Source organism: Triticum dicoccoides, chromosome 7A, assembly GCF_002162155.2.
Source record: "Triticum dicoccoides isolate Atlit2015 ecotype Zavitan chromosome 7A, WEW_v2.0, whole genome shotgun sequence".
NCBI classification, from domain to species: Eukaryota; Viridiplantae; Streptophyta; class Magnoliopsida; order Poales; family Poaceae; genus Triticum; species Triticum dicoccoides.
The window spans coordinates 179,719,865-179,745,132 of record NC_041392.1 but is presented as its reverse complement, the minus strand read 5'-3'; the positions used below and the strand labels follow the sequence as shown (position 1 = coordinate 179,745,132).

General features: G+C 43.0%; 1 protein-coding gene across 1 annotated transcript; it reads right to left on the bottom strand.

Annotated features, from left to right (window-relative positions):
* Positions 1-4,454: 4,454 nt before the first annotated feature.
* On the bottom strand, positions 4,455-16,314 carry LOC119333356 (autophagy-related protein 2-like). The gene is made up of 13 exons (XM_037606279.1): positions 15,853-16,314; positions 13,981-15,002; positions 13,188-13,336; positions 12,126-12,382; positions 8,969-12,034; positions 8,764-8,876; positions 7,916-8,108; positions 7,564-7,677; positions 7,352-7,459; positions 7,007-7,139; positions 6,644-6,846; positions 6,215-6,411; positions 4,455-5,118 (listed from the first exon to the last, which is right to left on the bottom strand). The coding sequence occupies exons 1-13, from the start codon at positions 16,312-16,314 to the stop codon at positions 5,058-5,060; spliced, it is 6,078 nt and encodes a 2,025-aa protein (XP_037462176.1). The 3' UTR covers positions 4,455-5,057.
* Positions 16,315-25,268: the final 8,954 nt, after the last annotated feature.

Below are 25,268 nucleotides of genomic sequence, written 5' to 3'. Positions count from 1 at the left end.
AGGTCGTCCTCGGGCGCGGGCGGCGCGGGAGGAAGGAGGCGGCGGCCCGGGCGTGGGAGGAGAGGGCCGGCCTTGGGCCCTCGCGGGCCGGCGGTGGTGGGAGGTGGCGCTGCCACGTGGCGGGCGGTGTGGTAGGCTGAGGCGAGCGGCGGACGTGTCCGGCGCCGTCCGGACGTGTCCGGCGGCGTCGGATCTGAGATTTTAGGGTTAGGGGGAGAATGAACCGCGAATTTCGGAGGGGGTGTATATATAGACATAGGGGGAGCTAGGAGAGTCCAAATGAGGTGCGGTTTTCGGCCACACGATCGTGATCGAACGCTCTAGGTGATGGAGCAGAGTTTGGTGAGTTTTGGGCCAAATTGGAGGGGTGTTGGGCTGCAACACACACGAGGCCTTTTCGGTCCCTCGGTTAACCGTTGGAGTACCAAATGAAGTCCAAACGGTACGAAACTTGACAGGCGGTCTACCGGTAGTAAACCAAGGCCGCTTGGCAAGTCTCGGTCCAATCCAGAAATGTTTAATCCCCACACACGAAAGAAAGCTAGAAATGACCACCGGAGGAGGACGAAGCGCCGGAATGCAAAACGGACAACGGGAAAAATGCTCGAATGCATGAGACGAACACGTATGCAAATGCAATGCACATGATGACATGATATGAGATGCATGACAAAGACAACAACACACGAAGACAAAGACCCGAACCCGAGAAAATAAAATAACTTAACGCCGGAAACGGCAAGAGTTGGAGTACAAATTGGGAAAGTTACATCTGGGGCGTTACAGGATGACCTGCCCTCGGGCGGGCATCCTATGCGAAATTTCGGCGATCAGATATCTGGCCCCTCTCAGCTTCTTGATGTCCTCCTCTGTGACCGAGCAAGGCATCCACCGACCTTGGAGGTTGGATCTGGACATGGTTGAAGGTCCGAAGCGCCTGACCTGAGCCTGGGGTGTTAGAACTCGAGGTGGGGGAAGGATTCAATTGAGCGCGAGAGGAAAAGGGACAGGTCTTGGCCTCTTTATAAAGAGAGTGAATGTCAAGCGTCCTCCTCGCAGCCGTTTTGGACTCTCCTAAAATCGAGGAGTCATACCAATGGGCACGAGTGGGTTACCCACGTCCGTATTGATGAGAATCCCATAATAAGGGGGACACGGTCTCTACTTCGACAAGACGTGTCAAGAAAACCGCCTCGCGATATGTGCGGTGCTGGTTGAGAAAAATGGTTCGAATAATGACCGGGCCATGACGTAACGTCGTGCTGTCAAAACACGTCAGCAGATTAGATTTGTGGAAATATTATTCTCTCTACGGTGGTATGTGGAAATTATTTTGCAGGGCCAGACACTATCCTTGTGTTCAAAATCTTCCATGGAAGTATTCAGAGGAGGAACCCTCCTTGTAGTGCCGAAGACAAAACTGTGCGCCGGACTCATTTTCATTAAAGCCTGGTTCAGGGGCTACTGAGGGAGTCCTGGATAAGGGGGTCTCCGGATAGCCGGACTATATCCTTTGGCCGGACTGTTGGACTATGAAGATACAAGATTGAAGACTTCGTCCCGTGTCCGGATGGGACTCTTCTTGGCGTGGAAGGCAAGCTAGGCAATACGGATATGTAGATCTCCTCCCTTGTAACCGACCTTGTGTAACCCTAGCCCCCTTCGGTGTCTATATAAACCGGAGGGTTTAGTCTGTAGAAAAACATACAATCATACCATAGGCTAGCTTCTAGGGTTTAGCCTCTACGATCTCGTGGTAGATCAACTCTTATAATACTCATATCATCAAGAACAATCGAGCAGGACGTATGGTATTACCTCCATTAAGAGGGCCCGAACCTGGGTAAACATCGTGTCCCCTGCCTCCTGTTACCATCCGCCTTAGACGCATAGTTCGGGACCCCCTACCCGAGATCCGCCGATTTTGACACCGACAAGGGGTGTTTGGAATATTCTTGGGGAAGAGTTATTTACATTTTTTGGGTCGGATTGGTTGCTTATTCTGCTGGATCAGCTGAATTCGACTATACGTGATCAAATTTCATTTATCTTTTGGAGAGCTTGGCATTTAATAAATGATTTAGTTTTTGGCAAGGGTTTGAAACTCATATCCGGCTCTATTTAATTTTTCGGATAGCTATTGGTCATCCTTCATCCTGCCACTTCACGACTCAGTTGGATTCCAATAACAAGGATACGGGGGTTGGATTAAGGGCTAACACTAATTATGAACGAAAGCATGAGGTGTGGCGTTTGAGTGTATAAAGATCAATGACGCTAACTCTATGGAGTGCATCAATGTTGCAAGCGTGGGGGTCATGGCCAGGAACTCCTCGGACGATGTCAATATATTTCTTCTTGGGATTTTATTGGGTTTTATTCTAGTGTGGATGAAGTGGAGCTTCGGGCCTGCCTTGCCGGCTTCTATATCGGTATTATTCTTCACAGGTACGTTATTTTGAAAACTGGTTGTTCTTTTATGACATCTTTTCTTGCAAATGATACGCTTGATAGGTCCAACCTCATTGACCTGAAAAAGGGAAGTGAAGGCCTTCATGAATTTCTCGAAGACTTTAAGCTGTCTAAAATCGACCGTCGGGCAAATTCGGGTGGCATATGAGATTGCGAAATTTAGTTTGGGTGATAGATCAGACAGTGTAGTTCTTAATTATGTTCCGCCCTGCGCGGCGTATGTTGTAATGAAATATTGTAATAACTTGTTTTAATTAAGTAATTTATGGGATCATGTTTTCATAAAGAAATATGTATGCTATAAAAAATATACCATTAGAAACTCATTCAAATACGAATTCGATGATAAGTCACATTCGATGTATAAGAGGATGTATTTGATGCTTCTCAAAGGTTGAAGAAGACATCAAGGCAAGAAAATTACACAAATGATGAAGATGAAGTTTTGGTTTTGGCATGGGAGAGTCACATTCGATGCGGTCACCCAGGGACCAATATGGTGCAAAGCATTACATGATATCGAGTAAAGCTACAATCAAAATGTGAAGACATCGTCTAATCGGTCACTCGGGTGCATGATTCTTGAGTCTTGTAGCGGACGGGCAGGTTGTTTGCAACAAGTAGAGAATGTGCCTCCTAGTAATGCCGCAATTGATGAATATGTGAGTGCTCTTATCATATGCGTGCACAACTTGTTTATCATATTTTTGTAACTATCTTTGCTAATGAAAGCATCATCTTCCAATTGTGTGTCGTAGGACAAGTACTCTCAAGCGAGGTGCAAACAAATTGTCAAGACAAAAGGCACACAATTTGTCCTTCCACATTGTTGGGCATCGCTCAAAAACACTGAGAAAGTGGAAGACGAGGAATGGTGAGGCTCCACCGAAGAAACCAAGGTCAAGTACCACGTCATTTTCGGGGATTGAAGAAGATGATGATTATTATGATGAAAGGGGAGCTGGAAGTCCTACTCTAGGGTCAAGCAAGGGGCGAGCCGATGGGAGGAAGAGGGCAAAAGTGATGCTTAAGAGAAATGGTGAGATTGAGGCCATGAGATACAAGATTGATGGGTTAATCAATGCAAATGAGATGGCGTCTCAAGCAATGCAGGCAAAGTTGGCGTTGGCGAATAAGAAGCAACAAGAGAAGATGGTGATGTGGCAAGTTATGAAAGAGAATGAGAAGCGCAAGGTTGACATGGAGGAGCGTAGGCTTCTTCTCGAGGAGAAGCGACTGTGATGATGGACAAGGAGAATCAGCTCACGATGATGAATCCAAATGGATAGCCTTTTAGGAGATAAGGTGATCTTGCAATCTAGGATGCAATCCAGTGGCACACACTTGGGAGAAGGGAGTGGTACTGGCGGCATGCGATGATCTTTGTGTTTGAGAAATGTGCATAATGTTGCTTGTTGTTGAACTTCAGTTTTGGATGATGATTACCATGTTTTATCCATGCATTTTGACCTTATGCTATGTTTTGATGTTTGGTTTCTATCTATGACATGAAGTTCAATTAGAGTGTATATTCACACACACATAGGAGAACCACGAGAGGAAATGTTATAAAGGTTGTAATTTTAGGGTATCTGACTTTGCACACTTGCTCTAGAGCTTTTAAAAAAGTTAAGGGCCGGTTTTAAAAGACCAACCTTCAGGAAATCTGCTAGTTACTGTTAAGATCACATTTAGAAATGCAAAACAAGTAGAGCACGTAGCCAATTTGCAAACCGCACTTTGACCTCCTCTATTCCAAAATGGACGAATTTAACTATAAATACTTAGAAAAATGAGAAGATTGCCATCTGATAAGGCATTAACCAAGCAAATGCATTGCAGAACACGAAAGAACCGGTCAGCAACACTCCACTTTCGCCAGGTAAATAGTTGAAAGACATCGAGAGTATAAAAAGAGCCGAGGGAGAAACAACCTAACAGAAACATGTTGTCCGAGCTCACTGCAACAGTACAAAATCTAGTAGTAGTAACAATATTTACAGTTGCAAAGCAAAAGAACATATTATCAACGGTTTGGCGAGCCGACAAACATATTGGCAACCGAAACAGAAGAGTTATTTACATCTGCACAACTCAGAAAGCAACCAAATTATGTACAAAATTGGACCCATCCCCCCTGATCCCCTCCCTCGACCTTAGTCAATGTCTAAGCTAGGAGTTTACAAAATTTCCACCCGAGATGGAAAAGGTGTGGTGACTACAATCATGGTTCGTATATTAATTTATACTCCCTCCGTTCCAAAATAGATGACCCAACTTTGCACTAAAGTTAATACAAAGTAGAGTCATCTATTTTGGAACGGAGGGAGTACATACTATAGAAGGGCTTTGACGCCACATACAACCTATCCTACAACTGTACAGCTGCACAGACGTATTAGAAACTCGAGTAAGAGCAGGCCAGCTGATGCCGATTGATTCTTCGGGTTAAGGATCTCTAGCAGTACAGAATTCTCACTTCACTGTACAAGTTTGCGGACAACCAGTTTGCTTCCATAAATAGATGATATATGCCACACAAGAATGAAGAGACCATAGCTAGGCAATCTCCTCCACACTGAAGTCTACGATTGAGAAGGCCCAGAGTATTTGTACGCAGATTCTTTCTTGTGTTCAGGATCAAGGCTGTGAAAAATAAGTTCAGTACACAAAGTAAGAACCAGGTACCAAGAATGATAGAAGTTGGGCTAAATTGCGGTGTGGCATGCATGCGGGAGGTAAACATGTTTGAAGCATATCAATCCTGCATACAACCTCAGATTCACTAATTCACTGACCAGCAGAACTCGAGCACATCATGTTAAATCAAGATAGAACTCAAGGGATTATTACCCAAAAATGTTACACAGCCAAACTGGTAATTACTGAGTTTAGTCAGATTACTTAGCAAGACCCTGGGTAACAAAATATTAGGAGTTCCTAGGATAAACATTTATCAAGATCCAAGAACCTTAAGACCCATATTCATTATTACATCAACAAATTGTAATTGTTAAAACAAATTTATATAAAGCAACTCAGCAACAGTTAGCTTGGTCAGTGCAAAACCAGGTAATACTGTGTGTGAAGGGACAAATCAGCTGCATTATTTTTCTTCCAGCCCGAAATATACTGTTAGGACTTCCACAAAATATCGAATGCATCCCTCACTTTTGTTCATTGGCCTCTCAACACTCACATTATATTATCTTTGTTACTTGGTACGTAACTTTAAAAAGTACAACACTACTTGCCTCATAAAATTCAATTGCATAGTTCTTGTAGGGTTTATCTTCACCACAAATCAGTGTCTTACCAACAATACAAATATTTTATTTAGCAATTAAAGGAGACATAAAATACGGATTTTTATTTTATGTCTTTTGAAACACTGCGTACAAAAGACCCAAAGTGGTCCCACCCTTCCCTGGACTCTGTGCAAGCGGGAGCTACGTGCACTGGGCTGCCCTTTTAGTGTTAAAATCTTAAGTGGCAAATGCAAGCTGTTTAGTACTGATTATACATGCGACTAAAGAGGAAATTGCGTACTTAACCACTTGACATACTACATAGAAGAAAATGATAGGAAACGACAGTTGGTTGCGGACAGACATGAACAAATTTAAGAATTCAGGAAGACATGAACCAAACTAATAGCCCCTTATGGTGAATTGGAGATTGTAACTAATGGTGTATCCATAGACTGTTTTCCACTGATATTTGAAAACGAGCAAAAACTCACCTGTTCCTTAACCCAAGAAGTGCATAGTGCATAGCACGAGCGGAAGCTGATACTGGAGCTACTGCAGCAGCTGGAGCTCCACAGATTGCAGTAGCCAGTATTGATCCAGTGCTACCCCCACGATTATAAACCTTGATAGGATTCCCAATCAAAGCAGAAGCTGTCCTTCCAAGCCCATCAGTTAAACTTTCATAGGCCTGGACAAGTTTCATGTTAATCTTAATAACACTACGCAAGACATGAAAAGATTAAAGGCGTATGTAGGCTTGAGCACTACTCCAGTTCAGAGTAATTAACAGGAAGCAAGGTCTATTCCAAACAAACAAACAAAAATAAAGGGAAACAGCAATGCAGGTTCTGGAGATTGAATTATCTTTAACTGGCAGAAAAGGAGATGCTTTTATCATACAAATCAGACAAACTGAATACCTGCTTCAACCCTTGTTGTGCACCTTCAGGCTGGTTAGCTCTTATATTTTCTTTGGGTTTTTTTGCTTCACGTGAGGTTAAAGGCGGTGGAACAGCTGTAAGGGCACGCTCTGTCTTCAAAAGCATATCATGAGCTCCCGCTGCCAAATGGACACCAAGGCCTACAGCTTCGATGGATACACTTCTGATGAAAGCAACAGCACCTGCCAAACAGCGTGTAAGAATCATCCTAATTTGTAACCACTCATGTCATCATTCAACTACTGTTTAATAATACTGTACCATCACATATTACTAACACTCCAACAGAAATGTTAGCTAATTACTGATATCAGTGTCATGTACAGTATAGAACCAGATTACCTCTTTGCATTCCCTTGAGCAACTTCCGGTCCTTCTTGTAGCTTTTGATTGGTAAGGAAACCAATTTCTTAGTGCCTGAACCGACGGCAACTAATGACTTTATAGGAGGAAGTCCTTTTAACACTTTATGGACCTGCACAAGCAGCATATTGTGAATTCAGGTGCGAACAGGAATTCTTGTGTAAGACAAGGCAGATTTACAATATTCTCTATGCTTTCGCGTGGAGAAGTGTATATTTAATCTCCTTTTCTTTCTGATATTGCTTGTATTAAATATGTATGTTTTTGTGTGCATAAAACAACAAGCATGTCTCAATGTACAGTCGTGCATGGAGAGATCAGAACCTGATTCTTCGAGATGTCCTCCAGCCACTCTGCAGCTACTGTTTCACATATACTATTCCACCCATAAACACCCATTGCAGAAACATTCTTAAGCTTTAAATCGATTCCCTGCACGCAAAAAAAAATCATCGTCAGTGTTGCCTATTGATCTTAAGATAATCAGCAGTGAACTGACTACTATGAAGTATTTTCCTTTTTCAACAACGAATTACCTTCCATGGAAGGATGTTGAGAAGCTCTGCGTAATTTCCTTTACCTAGTGCAATAGGATCAAACTGGCGAGGAATATAATTGATATGCAGAACCAGAGGCTTCACATCGAATTTCTGGCACCACAGAAAAAGAAGATCAGATTCAACAAATGTTTACTGAAGACTAACAGATCCCAGCTCGCTGCTGCCTACCAGTGCAAATAAGATGAGAAAGAAAAAGAATTTGATGACTGTTAATGCACACAATTTCAAAATTTTGAATATGTCAGGTTAAATAGGTGCAAAGAGTTCTTATGTGCCCAATCAAGTCCCACGATTAAGAGGAAAACAAGAATTGATAAATCCAAAATACCTGGAAAAAGGGAAGTAATGCCTCATCCACAATTGTAGTGCTTCCGTAGGTTGTGCTGTCCATACCAACAATCTCATTTTCACAAGGCACATGAGGGTTGTTGTTACTTGAGTCATTCTGGAAGAAACTGATGAGGAAGTTCAGTTGCCCTTGATCAAGATGCAATTGAAGAGGCAAAATCTCAAGGCATAACCTGAAGAAGGATGCAAGAGAAGAGGGTCAGACGACAAACTGAGAGAGCATAAAAAGTGTCAGAAAGGAGAAGGTGAAAAAAAGCCAGCACTGTTCTTGCAGACTGCAATTTAAGATTCAAACAGACACAAATTAGTGGCAAGAACAAAGGTGTAAAGAGCAAGAATGCATAAACAGCCAACCATACCGTACAAGCACAAATCATGAATATGGATCTGCCATACAAAATTTTCTTCAGAACTCCCATGTCATTAACATAAGCAAACCTAATACTGGAATAGGATGAAAACAACTATTGCACCAGGATACGGTTACTACATGAAACTATGTCTCTGCTATTTAACTGTGCAAACCCCATATTCCATATACCCCTCAAAACTGAGGCAAAAAGATAAATTAGTCAAGTACATTAAGACTTAGTCTTGCAATGTTCTGAAACCAATATATAGCTTATTTTTTACTACAATCTACCAGGTCAAAGGATGTCTTCTATGTATGGATGGATGATGTAGATAGGATATCCTTACAGTAATCTTTATCTTTAACCAATTGAAGCTATATAGCATCAAGCGAACACAGTACAGAGTATAAGAAACAAGCAGGTATCTTTTCCAATAGATTAATCCACTGTGTGTGCAACTTAATGCTGTATATACCTGTAGTCTTCTAGAGGAGCCTGTGGTTCAGGTCTTACAGACTCTAGTTCTAACTTGAATGCAGTTGAGCAAGATTCTCTTGGGTAATCCTTTGAGTTGTAGCATCCAAGAACCTATTAAAATGAATGATAGAAGTTAAAAGGCGTTAATCGATGATGAAAGCAAGTGCTCAATGAAATTTATAGAAAGAAAAAGGAATATGTACCATTTTCCATGGAGCATGCATATTTTGGTCACAAAGATTTAGGTCCTGTGCGGAGATGGATAACCTAGAAACAGAAACGGCCCCATCTGGATACATATCAAATTGCACACCGAGTCCTGACACGATGAATTCCAAAGAAGAACTCCTATCCCTTCCATTTGAGCATGGGTGGCTAGTTGAATCATTGTGAGCCAATGGCCAGTCATCACCAGCATACATTCGCCACTTAACATCTATATCATGAATAAGAATCTTGCCTTTCAGATTGCAAGATTCATCAGAATTCAAGCTGCAAACAGCAGGCTTGCCTTCTTGTTGGAACACATGTTCTCCATGTGGGCAGTTCCTTTTGTAAACATGGTTTTCAACTATCGTCAAGGGGCTATTGTTGTACCATCCACCATCATCACAGTCCATGGTTTTACGAGCATCATCACCAGATGACTGATGGTTTACATTACAAGGAGATGATGACAATGATGAATTGAGAAGATCAGGCATATAATAAGAGTCAATGATCTGCTCAGGACAGGAATTCTGCTTAATTGGTATTTGGGCAGTATTCGCTTCTGGGGTGACTATGTGTGAAACACCGACATCAGCTGCCTCAGGGTTAGCCATATTCATCTCATATTCAGCGTTCATTTCACTGCTGCTCAATGAGTTATGACAATTTTTGTCCCAAAAATTGTAGTCTGTGTAGGCCTGGTCAGTGTAAAAAGCATCCTCAATTATGTCATCAAGCAGACCATCTGACTTGCACTCTCCAGAATCTGCCAAGTTGTCAGTGCTCTCTGACATATCTGATGCATCACTGGGCATATTTTGTGCGTTTGCCTGTTGGACAATATTCCACCTAGATTGAAGATGAGCTAAAGCGTCCCGCATATCCGGAGCATATAGCTTTTGTAGTTGGGAAACCAAACGAACAAGACCATGTGTTGTATCACGACATGTCCCAATATCAAATTGTGACTCGGATATTGCAAGTTTCCAAAAGGAAGTATCAGTTCTTAGAGCAGCTTCAATGAATGTGTTATGGCCAATCTTAGCATAGCCCAATTGACGAAGGTAATCAACATCATAACCACAAGTGACATTTTTGGAACCAGACGATTCACAAATGAGAAGCCCGAGATCTCGCAGTTGGATATCAAAATCAGTAGCTGCAGAATCTGATGCAGATTTATTGTGAAGTTTAAATGATGATGCAGCTAAAAGGCATGAGAAAAACTTGCAGTCCGGAGCGTCAGCATTGAATGAGGAATTTTTCAGGTGAGGTTCATAGCTCAGAGCAACATCGGTTAACTCAAGAAAAAAAGAGGACCAAAATGGTTCACCAGCCTGTGAATTATTTGTGCTACTACTGTTATTGGATTGTTCAGTTCCACTTGAACCTGAAGTGAACAGCGAAGATATTCCACTGATCCAATCCATACGTCCACCAGGTGCCACAATTGTCCCAGAACGAACATTGACAGAAGTATAATTCTCTTGTAGGTTTGGGTTCCTGATGTGGGTCACGGAACATCCAGCAGTACCAAAAGACAATACATTGTTACCTTCACCATCACCCCGCCTGCTAGCGGAATCCTTGCAAATAACTAGAAGAAAATCTTTGCTTTCTTCACAGGTTTTATCATCTGTACCGGTAACCGAACCCCAAAGCTCACCTTCACCATGATTCACCCAAAGAAAACTGGTATTGTTGACCCCACCAACATTAGAGAAGGAGCACAGAGACAATTTTGAAACAGATAACTTGAGATGATTCCAAGAACCTTCTAGTTCTGTCTGCAACGATGGACCAACTTCCACAGTTTCATCCAACTCAGTACAAATATCCAACATGCTGCATTCAAAAATGACAGATGTTTGAATGGCAATTTCGTTGTTTTTGTCCTTGCCATTTTCAGAACTGCCTGGTGCTCCATCTGAAAGCCCATTGAGTACGTGATCTAGCAGCTGATTAAGTAGTCCACAATCCTTCTTATTGAGATGAACCGAAACATGAGGAAGTTGAACATGTAGCAAGAATTCAGTGCTCCGAATGAGTTCCTGGCGAATACTGACACTTGACTCTACAAGATCTTGTGAAGTTGTAGAAGAGGCAACGCCGACCCATTTGTTATTTTCTTTCTGAGTAATCTTCTGATCATGTAGGCTCGGCAAACTCCAAACTTTGTTCACCATCTCAGGGCAAGTTACAGGGTGGTTTTTTCGGATCATTCTAATGCTGGAGTCATTATAATCGGATCTAGTCACAGATAAAATCTTCAGAGCAGAGAAAGTTTGCCTACTCAAAGCACATATACCATCCAATGCACTGGAGGGTTTAACCAAGTAGATGTCAAAGTTCCCGGTAGCCAAATGGAGTGAAGTAGATTGTGTGCTTGGATGAACATCATTAAACCTTTCATTTCGAAGTGGGGAAGAGGCTTCTGCTGAGTTATGAGATGTTGTGTGGTCGATGACAAGGAACTTATCCAGGATGGACGGGCGACTTAAATCCCATGAGGGCTCAGAAGGAAAGCAAAAGACGATTCTTGCATGTGATGGAGCTATTTGAACCTTCAGAGAGTCGCTTGAGGAAGTATTAGCCAGTTTGCTGTTTCTTTCGTCCCCATCCCTATTAAGTCTATGCTCTCCATGAAACACATCAGACTCGACTTTACTCATAAAATTCAGTATCATGTATACTGTATGGAAGTGCACCCACAAAGTCAAAGGAGCCAAATATATAGACAGTGAAGTTGTGCTTACTGAGTTGCCATCTTGATCTGTGCTACTGACATCATAATGGAATTTGGACTCACCAAATGTTTTTAGCAGCTCAACCTTAATGAATTTTTCTGAACGGCGGGAAGAGCTTCCAGCTGTTTCCACCCAATAATCTTGAGCAGCACATGGGAATTGAGGGAGAGCAGCTTGAACTTCTCTACAGAAATTATTATTTAAGAAAGCAGTGCCAAGGTGTGGGTGATTTGAATCATGGTTAGTACTGTAGTATTCGTCAAGCTTCATGTGAGCAATCAATGCCTTGAACCCTAATTTTTTGGGATATGTCTGCGGACATCAGAAGAAAAAAATCAGTATCAAGCTATAAGACTTCAACAATGCATGAACTCAGAACAAGTGCTGCAGAGGAAAACAATACCTCGAGTTCAAGATGAATGTTCTGACACTTGGCTTCAAGATGATGCATATTTAAGCTGGAAGCAGTAGCAGGATACATCATCGATTGTTCAAACTGCGGGGGGGAGGAAAGGCAGCTCGAGAACATTTCGGAATTTCTCATATCATTGACGAGACTGACAGGAACACTGGAATCGCCAGTATCCATTTCATCACTGAACAAGAGAATAACAGATATCTCAGCGATGGAAGCCCGTAACGTTTTCTCAATCGGCGGTTCTGTTAGAATGAAAAGGAAAACAAGTCCTGAGATTTAGAAGATCAGACGATAATTAACTGGAAAAAAAGAAATAACACATTACAGCCACTTGGTTCGATTCAATACTGGAACACATTCGATGGTGTTTTACATGCTCACAATGCTATAGCTTATAGCCATGGCAAGAGAATGGAGAGAAGCTATTATACAAAGTCACGCCTGTGGTGGAACTCATAGGTGTGGATACCAGCACGGAATGTTCTTAGAGCATCATATACATCTGCTGTTATTAACAAGTCAACATAATGTATCCATGTTTTTTACCAGGATGTTTCATTTGCATGCTGACTAACAGTCGGTGTAACATTTTTCCTTAGAAGTGTGAAACACTATGAACTTAGCATGGATGGCATTCAGAGTGAGCCAAGTTATTCAAGATAAATGAGGGCATGTTTGGTTCATGACTAACTTTGCCACAACTAACCAAGGCAAATGTGGCTGCCACAAAAAGTGTGGCAAACAAAATAGCCATCACATGTGTGGTGATTTGGCAAAAAACCAAGCCTATGGCATGTGGACCATATGGCTAAAAAAGCGTGGCTATGAACCAACACATGCATAAGGTGTTGTGGCACGACTAAGGTTAGGTGTGGCAACCTTAGGCTGCAAAGTACAAACTACGCCCTGAATCTGCAAGAAAGTGTGTCATAAGAAAAACTCGATTATGGAAGTCAATGTTATCGCGTTTATTGCTATCCACTGTTCATACAACACAAACAAATTAAATATAAAGCATAAATCCATAACAAAATAAGCATTATATACCTTTAGGGACTTGATCTGATCCAGAAGCTAAAGTGGATGCAAAAGTAATTGCGTTGAATACTGAACACGTCCAGTCCCATATGCCGCTATTTCCTAAATTAGTCTGGGAGTTCCTCAGTTCTTCAAAACATTCAAAGAACTGATCAATGCTGTCAAAGATAAGAACGAATCAGTAATCCACTTAGGCTAGTCCAAATCTTGCTTTCTTTTTTGGCTCAAATGACCTGCTTCTCTTAATAAATGTAAATGCAAACACATGTAGCAAGAGATAGACTCTTACTGTCTTACAGGATAACAACGTAAATAAAGACAAAGCAAAGGAAAAGATATGCTAGTCAATGAAGAGTTCTAGTATATTTGGTCACCGAAACCCCAGGCAACATACTAATTGCAGAGAACTATTCTCTAGCCCAATGGGCAGTGATACTTGGTAAGTTGCAACTATAAGACAACAGAACATCTAAAAGACAGCTGAAGTGAAGGACAGGACAGGAACAACAAGTGCATGCTGCAATGACCACTATTAACTGCAACTCCCAAAGCATGCACATTATAGTTCAAATTGATGATCAAAAATTATATGTAAAATCATACATCTGGTCGGTCATTCATAAGCCAAAGAAATGGATGCAATATGACATAGTAACAACATATTTTAATCTTTTCTACAATGATCTCATAACAGCTATGTCAAACATATACTTCTTTAAGGGATTAATCATTAATCATGTGAAGTAAATTGGAAGCTGATGGAAACACGGGTACAACGAATGTCATTAGGAAAGAAACAAACCTTTCGTCACAATCTGAATCAGGGTCACCTTGATCCTCGTGGACAACGAGCTCCGGAATCCAGTCTTGAATAACATGTGCCTTAGTTAGGAAAGAATCCTGATATTTGTCTTGCCTGTTTTGTGAAAGTGCAATCTGGTCTGTGTCTTCCCTCCGGATCGTCACTGAGTCTGAACCTGATTTCAAAGTGCTTAAGGCAGATCTGGAGGTGCTCAAGGACATATCTGCCGTATTATGGGGACGAATCTGTTCACGTGCTTGATTCCTATGGAGAGAATCCCACACATCCATGAACCACTGGATACTGCTGATTTGTAACAGCAATTCTAATGAATCAATAGATACATCCGCGTCGATTTTCTTAAGGTTCAAGCATCCATTACTCCACGGGATGCTTAAGTTCAATGTCCCTGAGAATCCACCAATAGGACCTGTCAAGACCGAGGTAGTACTATGACCTGATGAGATGTCAGCTGTTGCCTTATCCAAATCATTCTGAAGAAGTACATCAACATCATCCATTTTCAAGAACTCGATCACCGCCTCATGGAACGTTACGAAATTATTCAGCTTGACAAGACCATCTGTTGAAAGATTAGTTCCAAATTCTATCTCTTTAACCCGGAAAACTAGCGATCGATTAAATTCTGAGATCTTGCTATCCAAAATGGTCTGAGGATCAAATACAACATATGTATTTTTAAACTTGATTTTGAAGTTTGTAAGAAACCACTTGACAGCATTGGCTATTCTCTTGACACCCTCATCCACATCTCGAGATGCAGATGTAGAACAGTGTTTCTCAGATTCATTTCTTTTGGTGTTGACTGATGTCTGTGTGGAACTACTATTACCAGAAACAGAGCATTCAGCATCTACAGGTGGAATTTCACTAGCAACGGATGGAGCGAGCACAAGCTCCAAGTCTTCCACTACGATCTCACAACTCTTTAACTGTAGAGGAAATTTAACCAGCAGAGATTTTATTGATCCTTCTTTCACCATGATAGATAATCCTGATAGCTGAAATGGAGAAGGATATTAACTTTAAAAATCTGAAGTAAAGGCCCAATTGAACAGTTCAAAATATAACAAACTACAAATTCAGATGCACCGGTTTCATATTTACAGTTTTACGATCATCGTGAATCAGAAGAATTTGAAATGTAAGTTTTCACAGTGGGTGGTGGGAGGAGCATGCCCATAAGATCTTTATATGCTAAGCAGTAAGTATCACAACAAATCGGGTGTCGGGTTGGTAGAAAAGGATTAAACACTGAACTGTAGATGCTTGAAGATTATCATCCAGCTTAATACCCTAACTGACAGTTGCGCAGCATATGATTCCAAATGCTCCATTCAGTTCATTGTGACAATATTTAAAGTAAATATGATTCAAATGCAGGAACTGCTGACAGGGACCAACACCCTACTGCTTCTCCCAAACCCTAATACTCCAGCTTGATCGTACACTTCCAGATGCAAACTGCACTCCAATAGTCCTACTAAACTAACGAAAAACTCACCAGCCTGATTAGTGAAAACGACACCTTCCCCCGCCAATCCTTTGCCCCTGATATTCGCAAAAACCTGTCCGAAATTCTAACAAAACCGAGCCTATACACGTCGCCCCCAGTGTCCAATTGCAACCAAAATCAGAGGAAACTGATTTGGTCATCCCACCCCCACCACCCCACCCTACAGTCAACCTGTCTATCATCACGCCACAATTCGATTCCCCTCAGCACGCGGGGACGACCAATCGCGACGGGACGCACCCGAAAATCCGATTCCGCCGCGCCCGATCGAACACGGAAAAAAGGCAACCTAAACCCACACGGGACAGGCGGGCGAGGCGATAGGCGTGACGCACCTGGCTGTTGATGTAGTCGGCGTTGAGCGCGAGGTCGGTGAGCTCGAGCGTGCCGCGGGTGAGCTGCAGGTCGAGCTGGTCGAGGTCGAGCTCGCCGAGGAACAGATCCCCGAGCCCCTTCTTCAGCACCGCCTTGCACATCCGCTTCATCACGGCCCCCACCGAGAACCCCCGCAGCAGCCCCATCCCGCCCCTCCCGCCCGCGGCGAGCGCGAATCCGAGGCGCCCGCGCGGGGCCGGCCGGCGCGTGGCGGGGGTGGGGTCGCCGGAGACGGCCGGGGGACGGAAGGAAGCGAGGGCGTCCGGGGAGGGGGGTTGCTTCGTTGGTGTGCCAAGTTTTTTCGGATTAAACCTTGCGGGGGGGCGAGTTGTTGTCCAGAACCCCGGGAAGGTCGGGTAATTACGTTTATATGCGCCGCCTTCAGGTCCGTGTCCCCGTCCCGTGGGCCAGCCGGAGCGCATTAAACACTTGTAGGGAGATTCGATTTGTTTTCTTCTACACTTTGTAGTCCGTATCTTGTTTTGGCTTAAAGTTTGTATAGGATTATATAGTACTTTGCTGTTGTTTATTTATTCATCATTAGTATTATACTCCTTCCGACCCAAAATAATTGTTGCAGCTTTTTCTTCTTAATAAAATATGAGACACGCTTTGACCTTTATGGTCTTCATAATATAAAAAAAGATTGCGATGAAAAGTAGGGTATTTATTCCAGATTCTCAGGATTACAATCGTTCATAATATAATTAGGGTTCCGATAACTGCCACACGTGTGGTGTATCGGATAGTTGTGCCACACGCCTCGTGTGGCATGGACAGCAACCAGCCCCCACACCTACGTGTGGGCAAAATAACTAATGCCCACACACCTCTTTTTTTTCCTCCTGAACCCTCTCACACGCATGCGTGTGGGCGAAGTTGATAACGCCCACACGCCCGTATGTCAGGCCTCGTACCCTTCTGGTCCCGCACGCCACGCGTGACGCCCACCGCGCACCCGCAGTTGCCATGGTCCAGACCCTCGTCCATGTTCGTTTAACTGCAGTTGCCATGTCGCTGAACTACGGTTGCCATGTCGGACAACTGCAGTTGCCATGGTTGCTCAACTGCAGTTGACATGTATGGTCTGATCTAATGTAGTTGCCATGATTTCATAACTTTAGGAGTTGCCACATACTAACACTAGGCAGTTGAGAGAGTTGCCATGTGCTCACAAGCATGCTAGGGCAGTTGCCATGTAAAAAGGAAGAGTTGCCATCTGCTTACGTGCACGTTAGGGCAGTTGCCATGTACGTGCACGTTGGGGCAGTTGCCATGTACCATGCAAAAACACATGGCAACTCGGTAAAAGAGAGTTGCCATCTGCTTACGTGCACACTAGGCAGTGGCCGTGTACCCTGCAAAAACACATGGCACTCGGGTAAAAAAAAAGAGTTGCCACCTGCTTATAAAGCACATTAGGGGCAGTTGCCATGTGCGCTGCGAAAACACATGGCAACTAGCAGCTTGGGTGTGGGAGAGGAGACGGGCGTGTGGGCGAGATGGCAAATGCCCACACACTAGCCCTTGTGTGTGCGTGCAAAGTGGCGTGTGGCGCGAACTGCTGAACGCCCACACACCGGCTCCTCCGTGTGGTAAAACGGATGTGTGGGCGACCTCTCTCTCACACACCACACACGCGAGTTGCCCTACGTGGCATACAAAATCAGCTAATTCGTGCCAAGATTCGTGCAGAAGTTACTGGACGGTGATGGAGACGTGTGGGTGAGTTGGCTAATGCCCACACGTGTGGGCGTTAACATTTCCGTATAATTATGACTATGATTTATTGTATGTTCACTAAATTAGCACTCCCTCCGTAGCTTGAGACACTTTTTTTTTGAAAAAGAAGGTGGCAGGCTGCCGACCTTATATTTCAAAACAGGCCAGAGCCTGATGAAGTAACAAGTATCAGTACAAGTACAGCTTGTTTGGTGCACCAAGGTGCAACATACAAGCAGGCTGAAAGAAGAAAAGAGGAAGGAAGAGGAAGAGGAAGGGAGGGGAGAAGGATTACATCATTCGTCTACACACTATGCAGCAACTTTTGTCTCCAAACCTGGAGAACCTCCCTGGTGCGCTGATTTTGAGTTCTGAAACTCCAAAGACGGAGCATGTCTGCTGCATAAAGCATGTGTATGTTACAGACCAGATTTTGGAGTTGAAGACTCTGTCATTCCTAGCATGCCACAAGGCAATAGCACAAGCCGCGAAAGCCACATTCCATTTGTGCCTGAAACTGATCTGGTGGTGTGCTTGCTCCACAAAAGAAAGAACATTAGTAGCCGAGCAAGCCAGAACGTCCAGCTCCATCTTGCCCCAAAGAACGCTGGCAGGTGCACAGCGTAGTAGTAAGTGATCGATTGACTCAACAGCGGGGCAACTGTCACAATGTGCAAACGGGGCAGCCTCCGACCAACCTTTCTTTACCATGTTATCCTTAGTGTTTAGGCGGCCACGGAAAGCAAGCCATAGGAAGATTCTGTGCTTGAGGGGGATCACCACATCCCAAACCCAAGTGTGAAAAGTTGTCAAAACCCCTCGGAAGGTGAGTAGCCTGTAGAAGTATCCAGTACAAAGTTGTCTTGAGCTCACAGAAGCAGACCGTTTGTCCTCATGCAGTAAGTTTGGAGCAATGCCCAGCAACAAACCCTGCAGGGCAGCTAGCTCAGTTGAGGTCGTTTGTGAGAGATTAGGGTGGAGATGAATAGCCCATGAACCATTAGAATGTTGTGATTGTACTGAGCAAGCTGGCTGTGCCGCGAAGGAATACAGCATCGGGAAGAGCTGGCATAAACGGCCCACTTCTAGCCATTGGTCCTTCCAGAAGGAAATCAAAAGCCTAGACCCCAGAACACATTTAGAGGAGTTGATGACCATAGGAACGAGATCTCTGAACCCTTTCCAGATGGTAGTGTCTCTGCTACTAGCACGTTGTGGAAGAACAGCCCGGCAGTAATGTGTGGCAAACCAGTTATAACATGGTATGCCCGAACCTTGTAGAACTTTGGAGACAAACTTGCACATCATAGCTTGATTGTGAGCCTGCAGCTGACGGATTCCCAACCCTCCATCGATACGAGGCAACGATATTGTATCCCAAGCCACTAGGCATTGGCCACCCTTGACTTTGTTCTTGCCTTGCCAGAAGAAAGCACGTAAGAGACTTTCTAATTTCCCAAGAGACTCCTTGGGCCAAGCAAAGCATGACATGAAGTAGCTTGGTATACCAGTGAGAATTGAGTTGATGAGAGTCAGTCTACCCCCTAAGGATAAGAAGGTAGCTAACCAGCCTGAAAGACAACGGTCAACCTTGTGTATAATAGGCAGTAACATACCGTGCGTAATTTTGTGCAAAGAGAGAGGCAAACCCAGGTAGTTGCATGGAAAGGATGAAACGGGGCAGCCTAGGATCTGGGCAATGGCCGAAGCGGTGCTGGAGTCCACGGCAACAGGTACGAGAGTGCTCTTGTGGAAATTTATGGTGAGCCCAGAAAACGCAGAGAAAGCTGTGAGGGCTGACTTAACAATTGTCGCCTGCTGCGTAGTGCCTTGAAAAAGAATCAGCATGTCATCCGCATATTGCAGAACCGGGAAGAAATTGTCCGAACCGAGTGGGTGAACCAGGGAGCCATCCTGGAACAAATGGCAGCACATTCTCTGCAGTACGTCTGCAACAATAATGAAGAGGTACGGGGATAAGAAGTCGCCTTGCCGAAACCCTCGCTTAGCCCGGATGGGAGCACCCATCTCGCCATTAAGAAGGACTTTAGAGCTGCCAGTTGACAAAAGCGTATGAATCCAACTAATCCACAACTGAGGAAAACCTCTGGCTTCAAGTACTTTGTGTAAACAGGACCAACTGACACTGTCAAAAGCTTTATGGAAGTCCAACTTCAGAGCAATGACCGGCAATTTCCGTTTGTATGCATATTGGATCATTTCGGCAGCCAGGGTAAAATTTTCTATGATCGATCTGTTCCGCAAGAAGCTAGACTGGAGTGAGTGAATCAAGAGAGGGATCCAAGTTTTCAGTCTGCATGCCAGAACCTTAGAAACCAACTTGGTTATACTGTGTATGAGAGAAATTGGTCTGAAATCCCGCATCTCCAGGGGCGTATCCTTTTTGGGTAGCAGGATGATAAGAGCAGAGTTAATACCAGCAATATCAACTTCAGTTTTGTGGAAATCATCAAAAAACGGAGCAGGTCATCCTTTAGCAGCAGCTTGAAAGTCTTGTAAAACTCGTTGGTGAAACCGTCAGGTCCCGGGCTTCTGTTATTGGGTGAGCCACTGATGGCTTGCATGATTTCAGCCCAGGAAAACTGTGCCGCCAGGGCAGATAAATCAAGCGGAGTGTATAGGAAGTGCACATCCACTGTGTTCAAGGAGGGGGCAGGCTGTCCCAAGATTGCTTTAAAGTACTCTGTGGCCAAACTGAGTTTTTGACCATTCTAGAAATGCTCCACCCCATTGTGCACAAGCACTTTAATCTTATTACGCCGGGCCTGACAGTTGGCTGCAGCATGAAAGAACTGGGTGCTCTCATCTCCAGAGACACCACCACACCTTGGCCCGGCGCCGCCAAAACGCAGTTTGCCAGAGTATCAGTTGTTCGGCCTTGGCATTGGCAAAAGCTGTTCGGCCTTGGCATTGAGACACTTATTTTAAGACGAAAAGAGTATAAGTATACATGAAATAAAACTGCTTTGCAATACAACGTTAGGAGTTATACATATTCAATCCATGTATTTTTATATGTATTATAGTTAAAGTTATGCATCAAAGACCGTGTAAAGTAAACGCGTCATACATTTTGGAAAGAAGAGATTTCAATTATACTATATCGTTCTGAACATGGTAACCTCTTGCGTACATTTATTAGCTAACTCGCTTTGCTGAACAGAATAGAAAAGAAGACATTTGATTTAGTGAACAACTTATTTCCATGGTTCACCAGGATGGTCGAGGAAGATGGATTTTTCCAACACATAACCGTGTCTAAAACTTCAATGTTAGGGTTGATTGCTTAGTAACTTCCCACTCTGCCAACTTGCCAAGCAAATCAACAGCCCATAACCATCAATATCTTAGTGTAATGAACCATTAGATGTGCACATATTATGATACTATCTAACTTTACCTGTCAATTTAACCAACAAAAATGTAGGTTATGTGCCACACAAGTTATACCGTCGAAATCCTATTTGAAAATGGGTTTTAGTGGTATAATTTTAAGTCACATAGCTTATATATTGCTGGACTAGTGTTACTATTCACCATCCAGGGTGCAGAATAAGTTATTCTTCACCCGAGGTAATCTTACGATCATTTTATAATTAAATTACGTTTAGAATTCAAATAGTTACATTTCTATTGATTCACTACGTAAAATTTGACATAAGAAAATAAAAATATAGGTCATAAGACAAGAAAAATTATAGTTTATGTGTATTTTAGACTATGTTTTTACGTTTGTAATTTTACATAACATAAAATGATTTTTACGACGATTATATATATTTTTACGGTCTCTTTTTACGTCGGAAATAAGACAAAACTTACGGAATGTAAAATTACGATGCATTGATGGTAAAATAGAGGGGGGTGAAGAATAACTATTCCTCAACCAGGGTGACGAATAGCGTGACCCTATATATATATATATATATATATATATATATATATATATATATATATATATATATATAGGACTCCTTTTTTGTACTCCCAAGAGTATGTACTCCCACTTCTAATGGATGAGGTTTAGCAGTAAGGCAGGTATATACCCGATAGCAGCAAGTAACAACCGTGCTAATTAGCAAAACAAAATACTCAGTAGCTAGTTTGTTTGCATGCGTAGCTAATGCCTAAAATAAAGGAGCGTGTGGGTGCTCATAGATTGCTTTAGGGGATAAGGTTGTTGGCGTCCGGCCGGATTATATTCTCTCCTTAACAGCAGGTGTATGATATTTTTTTATTTTTATTTTTTGCGAGTATCTACTACATATTTTATGAGGAAGTATATACTTTATATTTTGTGTGAGTACATATACAATATTTTTTAGGAAGTATATACTTTATACTTTGTGTGAGTACATATACAACATTTTTTAGGAAGTATATACTTCATCTTTTATGAGAGTGTGTGTACAACTTTTTTTTGAAGTATATACTTTTTTTTTGAGAGAGAGAGAGAGAGTATATACAACAACATTTTTTAGGAACTATATTCACCCTTTATGAGAGTGTATACACGGCATGTTTTTTGGAAGTATATACTTCATTTTGCGCGAGATATGTACAACAACATTCTTTTAGGAAGTATATACTACATATTTTATGGGAGAGTATACGTGACATCTTTCATAAGGAAGTTTATACTTCATGTTGTACACGAAGTATATACTAGATTTTCTAAACATAAAATCATGTGTGAATAAACATACTACCTTTTCAAGTATATATTAATATTTCACGAGGAAGTATAAACTTCCGGTAATTACCAAAACAAGTATGTCATACTCGTAAATTCAAAAGGAGTTTACACTTGCGAAATACAGCGGTGTATTATTCACCAAATATGAGTATATGCATGCATTCTGTGCATGTACGATTATATTCATCTCAATGACAATGTGGTTATATACTCTGAGGAGCTTTACTTACGTTTCTTATAACTACTACCCATCATCAGAGGATATATACTTCCATTACATATAGCTTTGCTACCGATCAAAAGCAATATGATTTGGCTTCTCCGAGCTTTACAAGTCACAACCAACATGTTACTCCCTCCGTTCCAAATTAGATGACTTTCATTTGTCTAGAGATGGATGTATTTAGACACTAAACAAGTATAGATACATCCATATGTAGACAAGTGGGGGTCAAGTATTTTGGAACGGAGGGAGTAGGTATCATGTAAAATAAAACAATATGTTAGGCATGCATGTCAGGTACGCACGCATGCATGCATGCGTATTCTGCACATCAGCAAGAACCGCGGCTGTGTATTGCCACGCGTGTGAGCGCCGATGTGTGTTGATGATGGAAACGCTAGCAATGCGCATGCCTCCGTCTTGGTCGCCATGACATGCATGCATGGATGGATTATACTGTTTCATTGAACTAGCTCGTGAGATAATATCCATGCGTCGATGATGAGATGAAGAAGCCGCATCTGTTGTCATCGCCGGTGATGTCGCCCATCGGCGATGCCGTCACGATCCCCGTCGCAGTAGCTGGCCAGGCCAAGGGAAGATAGCTGCATATGTTTGTCGTTGTTGGTGATGTCCTCGTCGACGGTGTCGTTGCCGTCGCCGTCGCCGGTCAGGCCAAGGGACGGTACATAGCCGCATCTCGTCGCGGTTGCCCTTGCCGCCCATCGGCGATGCCGTCACGATCCCCGTCGCAGTAGCTGGCCAGGCCAAGGGAAGATAGCTGCATATGTTTGTCGTTGTTGGTGATGTCCTCGTCGACGGTGTCGTTGCCGTCGCCGGTCAGGCCAAGGGACGGTACATAGCCGCATCTCGTCGCGGTTGCCCTTGCCGTGGCTGCTTCCATCACCGGTGTCGTCTCCGTCTCCGACATCGGTGGCCTCGCCGGCGTCGTTTGCTGTGTTGCTGCGTCGTCGCTGGTGATGTCCCCAACCATCATCGTCGCCGTCGCCGTCGCCATGGCCATGGCCGGTGCCGACTCCGTTTGTTTGTTACACGAGGATGTGATGTCAAACAGAGTTGTCGTTGAGGGCATCTACTATGCACGCGATCTGTGAGCTACCAGAGTCCCTATTAACCTGGACGGGCTAACAAATTTTTAAAACAGTGCGTGTGTGTGGATATTATCTAGTTGTTATCTCTTTAATTAAATGATAAAGCAATTTAAAAATCAGCATTGAAGCAGTGAGCGACATGTGGCATGGGAGTACATACTCCTGAGAGTACTAACCCATTTTCATATATACATATATATATATATATATATATATATATATATATATATATATATATATATATATATATATTGGTCTAATTAATTGGCAGCTTAGATTCTGACCTTAATCACTGAAATGAAGGTAGTAAACACTAATATATGCACATATATTTTCGCAAAAAAAACATATGCACATATCTTCTCTTCTCCATTCATATATCTTTGACCTACGTCTTTGTGTTTTTTGTTAGATTTATCCTCAACTAGCACCAGGTATAAATCATAAGGAATGCGACGTAGTTGATTTATCTTGCATTCAATGCCAAGCCTTTTACCTCGACTTTTTGCCTTGCCAACAAATCTCTTAGTAGTGGCAAAGTCAATTGTCTTACTCATTGCATTTCTTCGGCATTTTGAGATGTCGATGCTCCACGGGCAAAGTACTCTCCCTTTGTTGAAGGATTATGCTGCCGTGCAATTCCATGCTTCACTCGCGGCTAGACTCCGCCTCTACACGAATAGGGTGCTCCGCTGCATCTCCCTGGTTGCAACACAATATACTTTGTTCAACGAAGATGGATGCGCGTGGATGATGTGGACACGTTTTGTGATGTTTATGTTAGGAAATCTATACTAAGTTGTTATCTGTGTACAATGGGATGGTTTAGTTCCTTGTTATACTATGAGTAGTGTTAATGAGAAGGGGTTTAAAGTTTGGGAAAAAACTGCTTGTTTGGATAGGTAGAATTTACTAAAATAGTTTCCTCTAATCATGTTTAAGGGGATAACTATGTTGTTTGGTTAGCCTAACCAATCAAGATAAGAAAATTTTGTTTTCGTAAAACCGGAAAAGACAGTTTTTGGAATAAAAAAAATATTGGTCAGTTTTGTGTAAACTCGTTTAGCATATGTCACACTCGACTTAAACGCATCGGCATAGTGTGCATCGTACGCACCACGGTCTTGTACTCATATGTAGTGTGCGGCATCGAGGCCATACCGCTGGGGAGGACACGTGGTTGGAGGACGCCGACAATGCTCTGGTCGACACCATCTACCGCACGTGCATCATCTACAGGTTCTTCATCGGCCTTGAGATGAACCTCTGCACATACGCCATAACCTGTGTCGATCCCTCTGCTCGTCTGTGGCAGCTCCGCCATAAGCCCCATGTGTCCATGGGAAGTGCCCCATCATCGGCCGCGTGCAGAGTTCTCGAGGTCGGCCCGACGGGAGGCGAGCAGTACCGTTGGAAACCGAGGCTGGAGCGTGAACAATTTCGCCAACTCGGAAAAAGACCGGGTGTGTGAGATAGAGAGTCACGTCAGGTACCAAACAAATATTTCTATTTTACACTTGCACATTCAAACATGCTTTCTTATAGACTGGTTATTCGTAAATAATCAATAAAGCCTATTTTGCTAACAATCAAAACTTCATA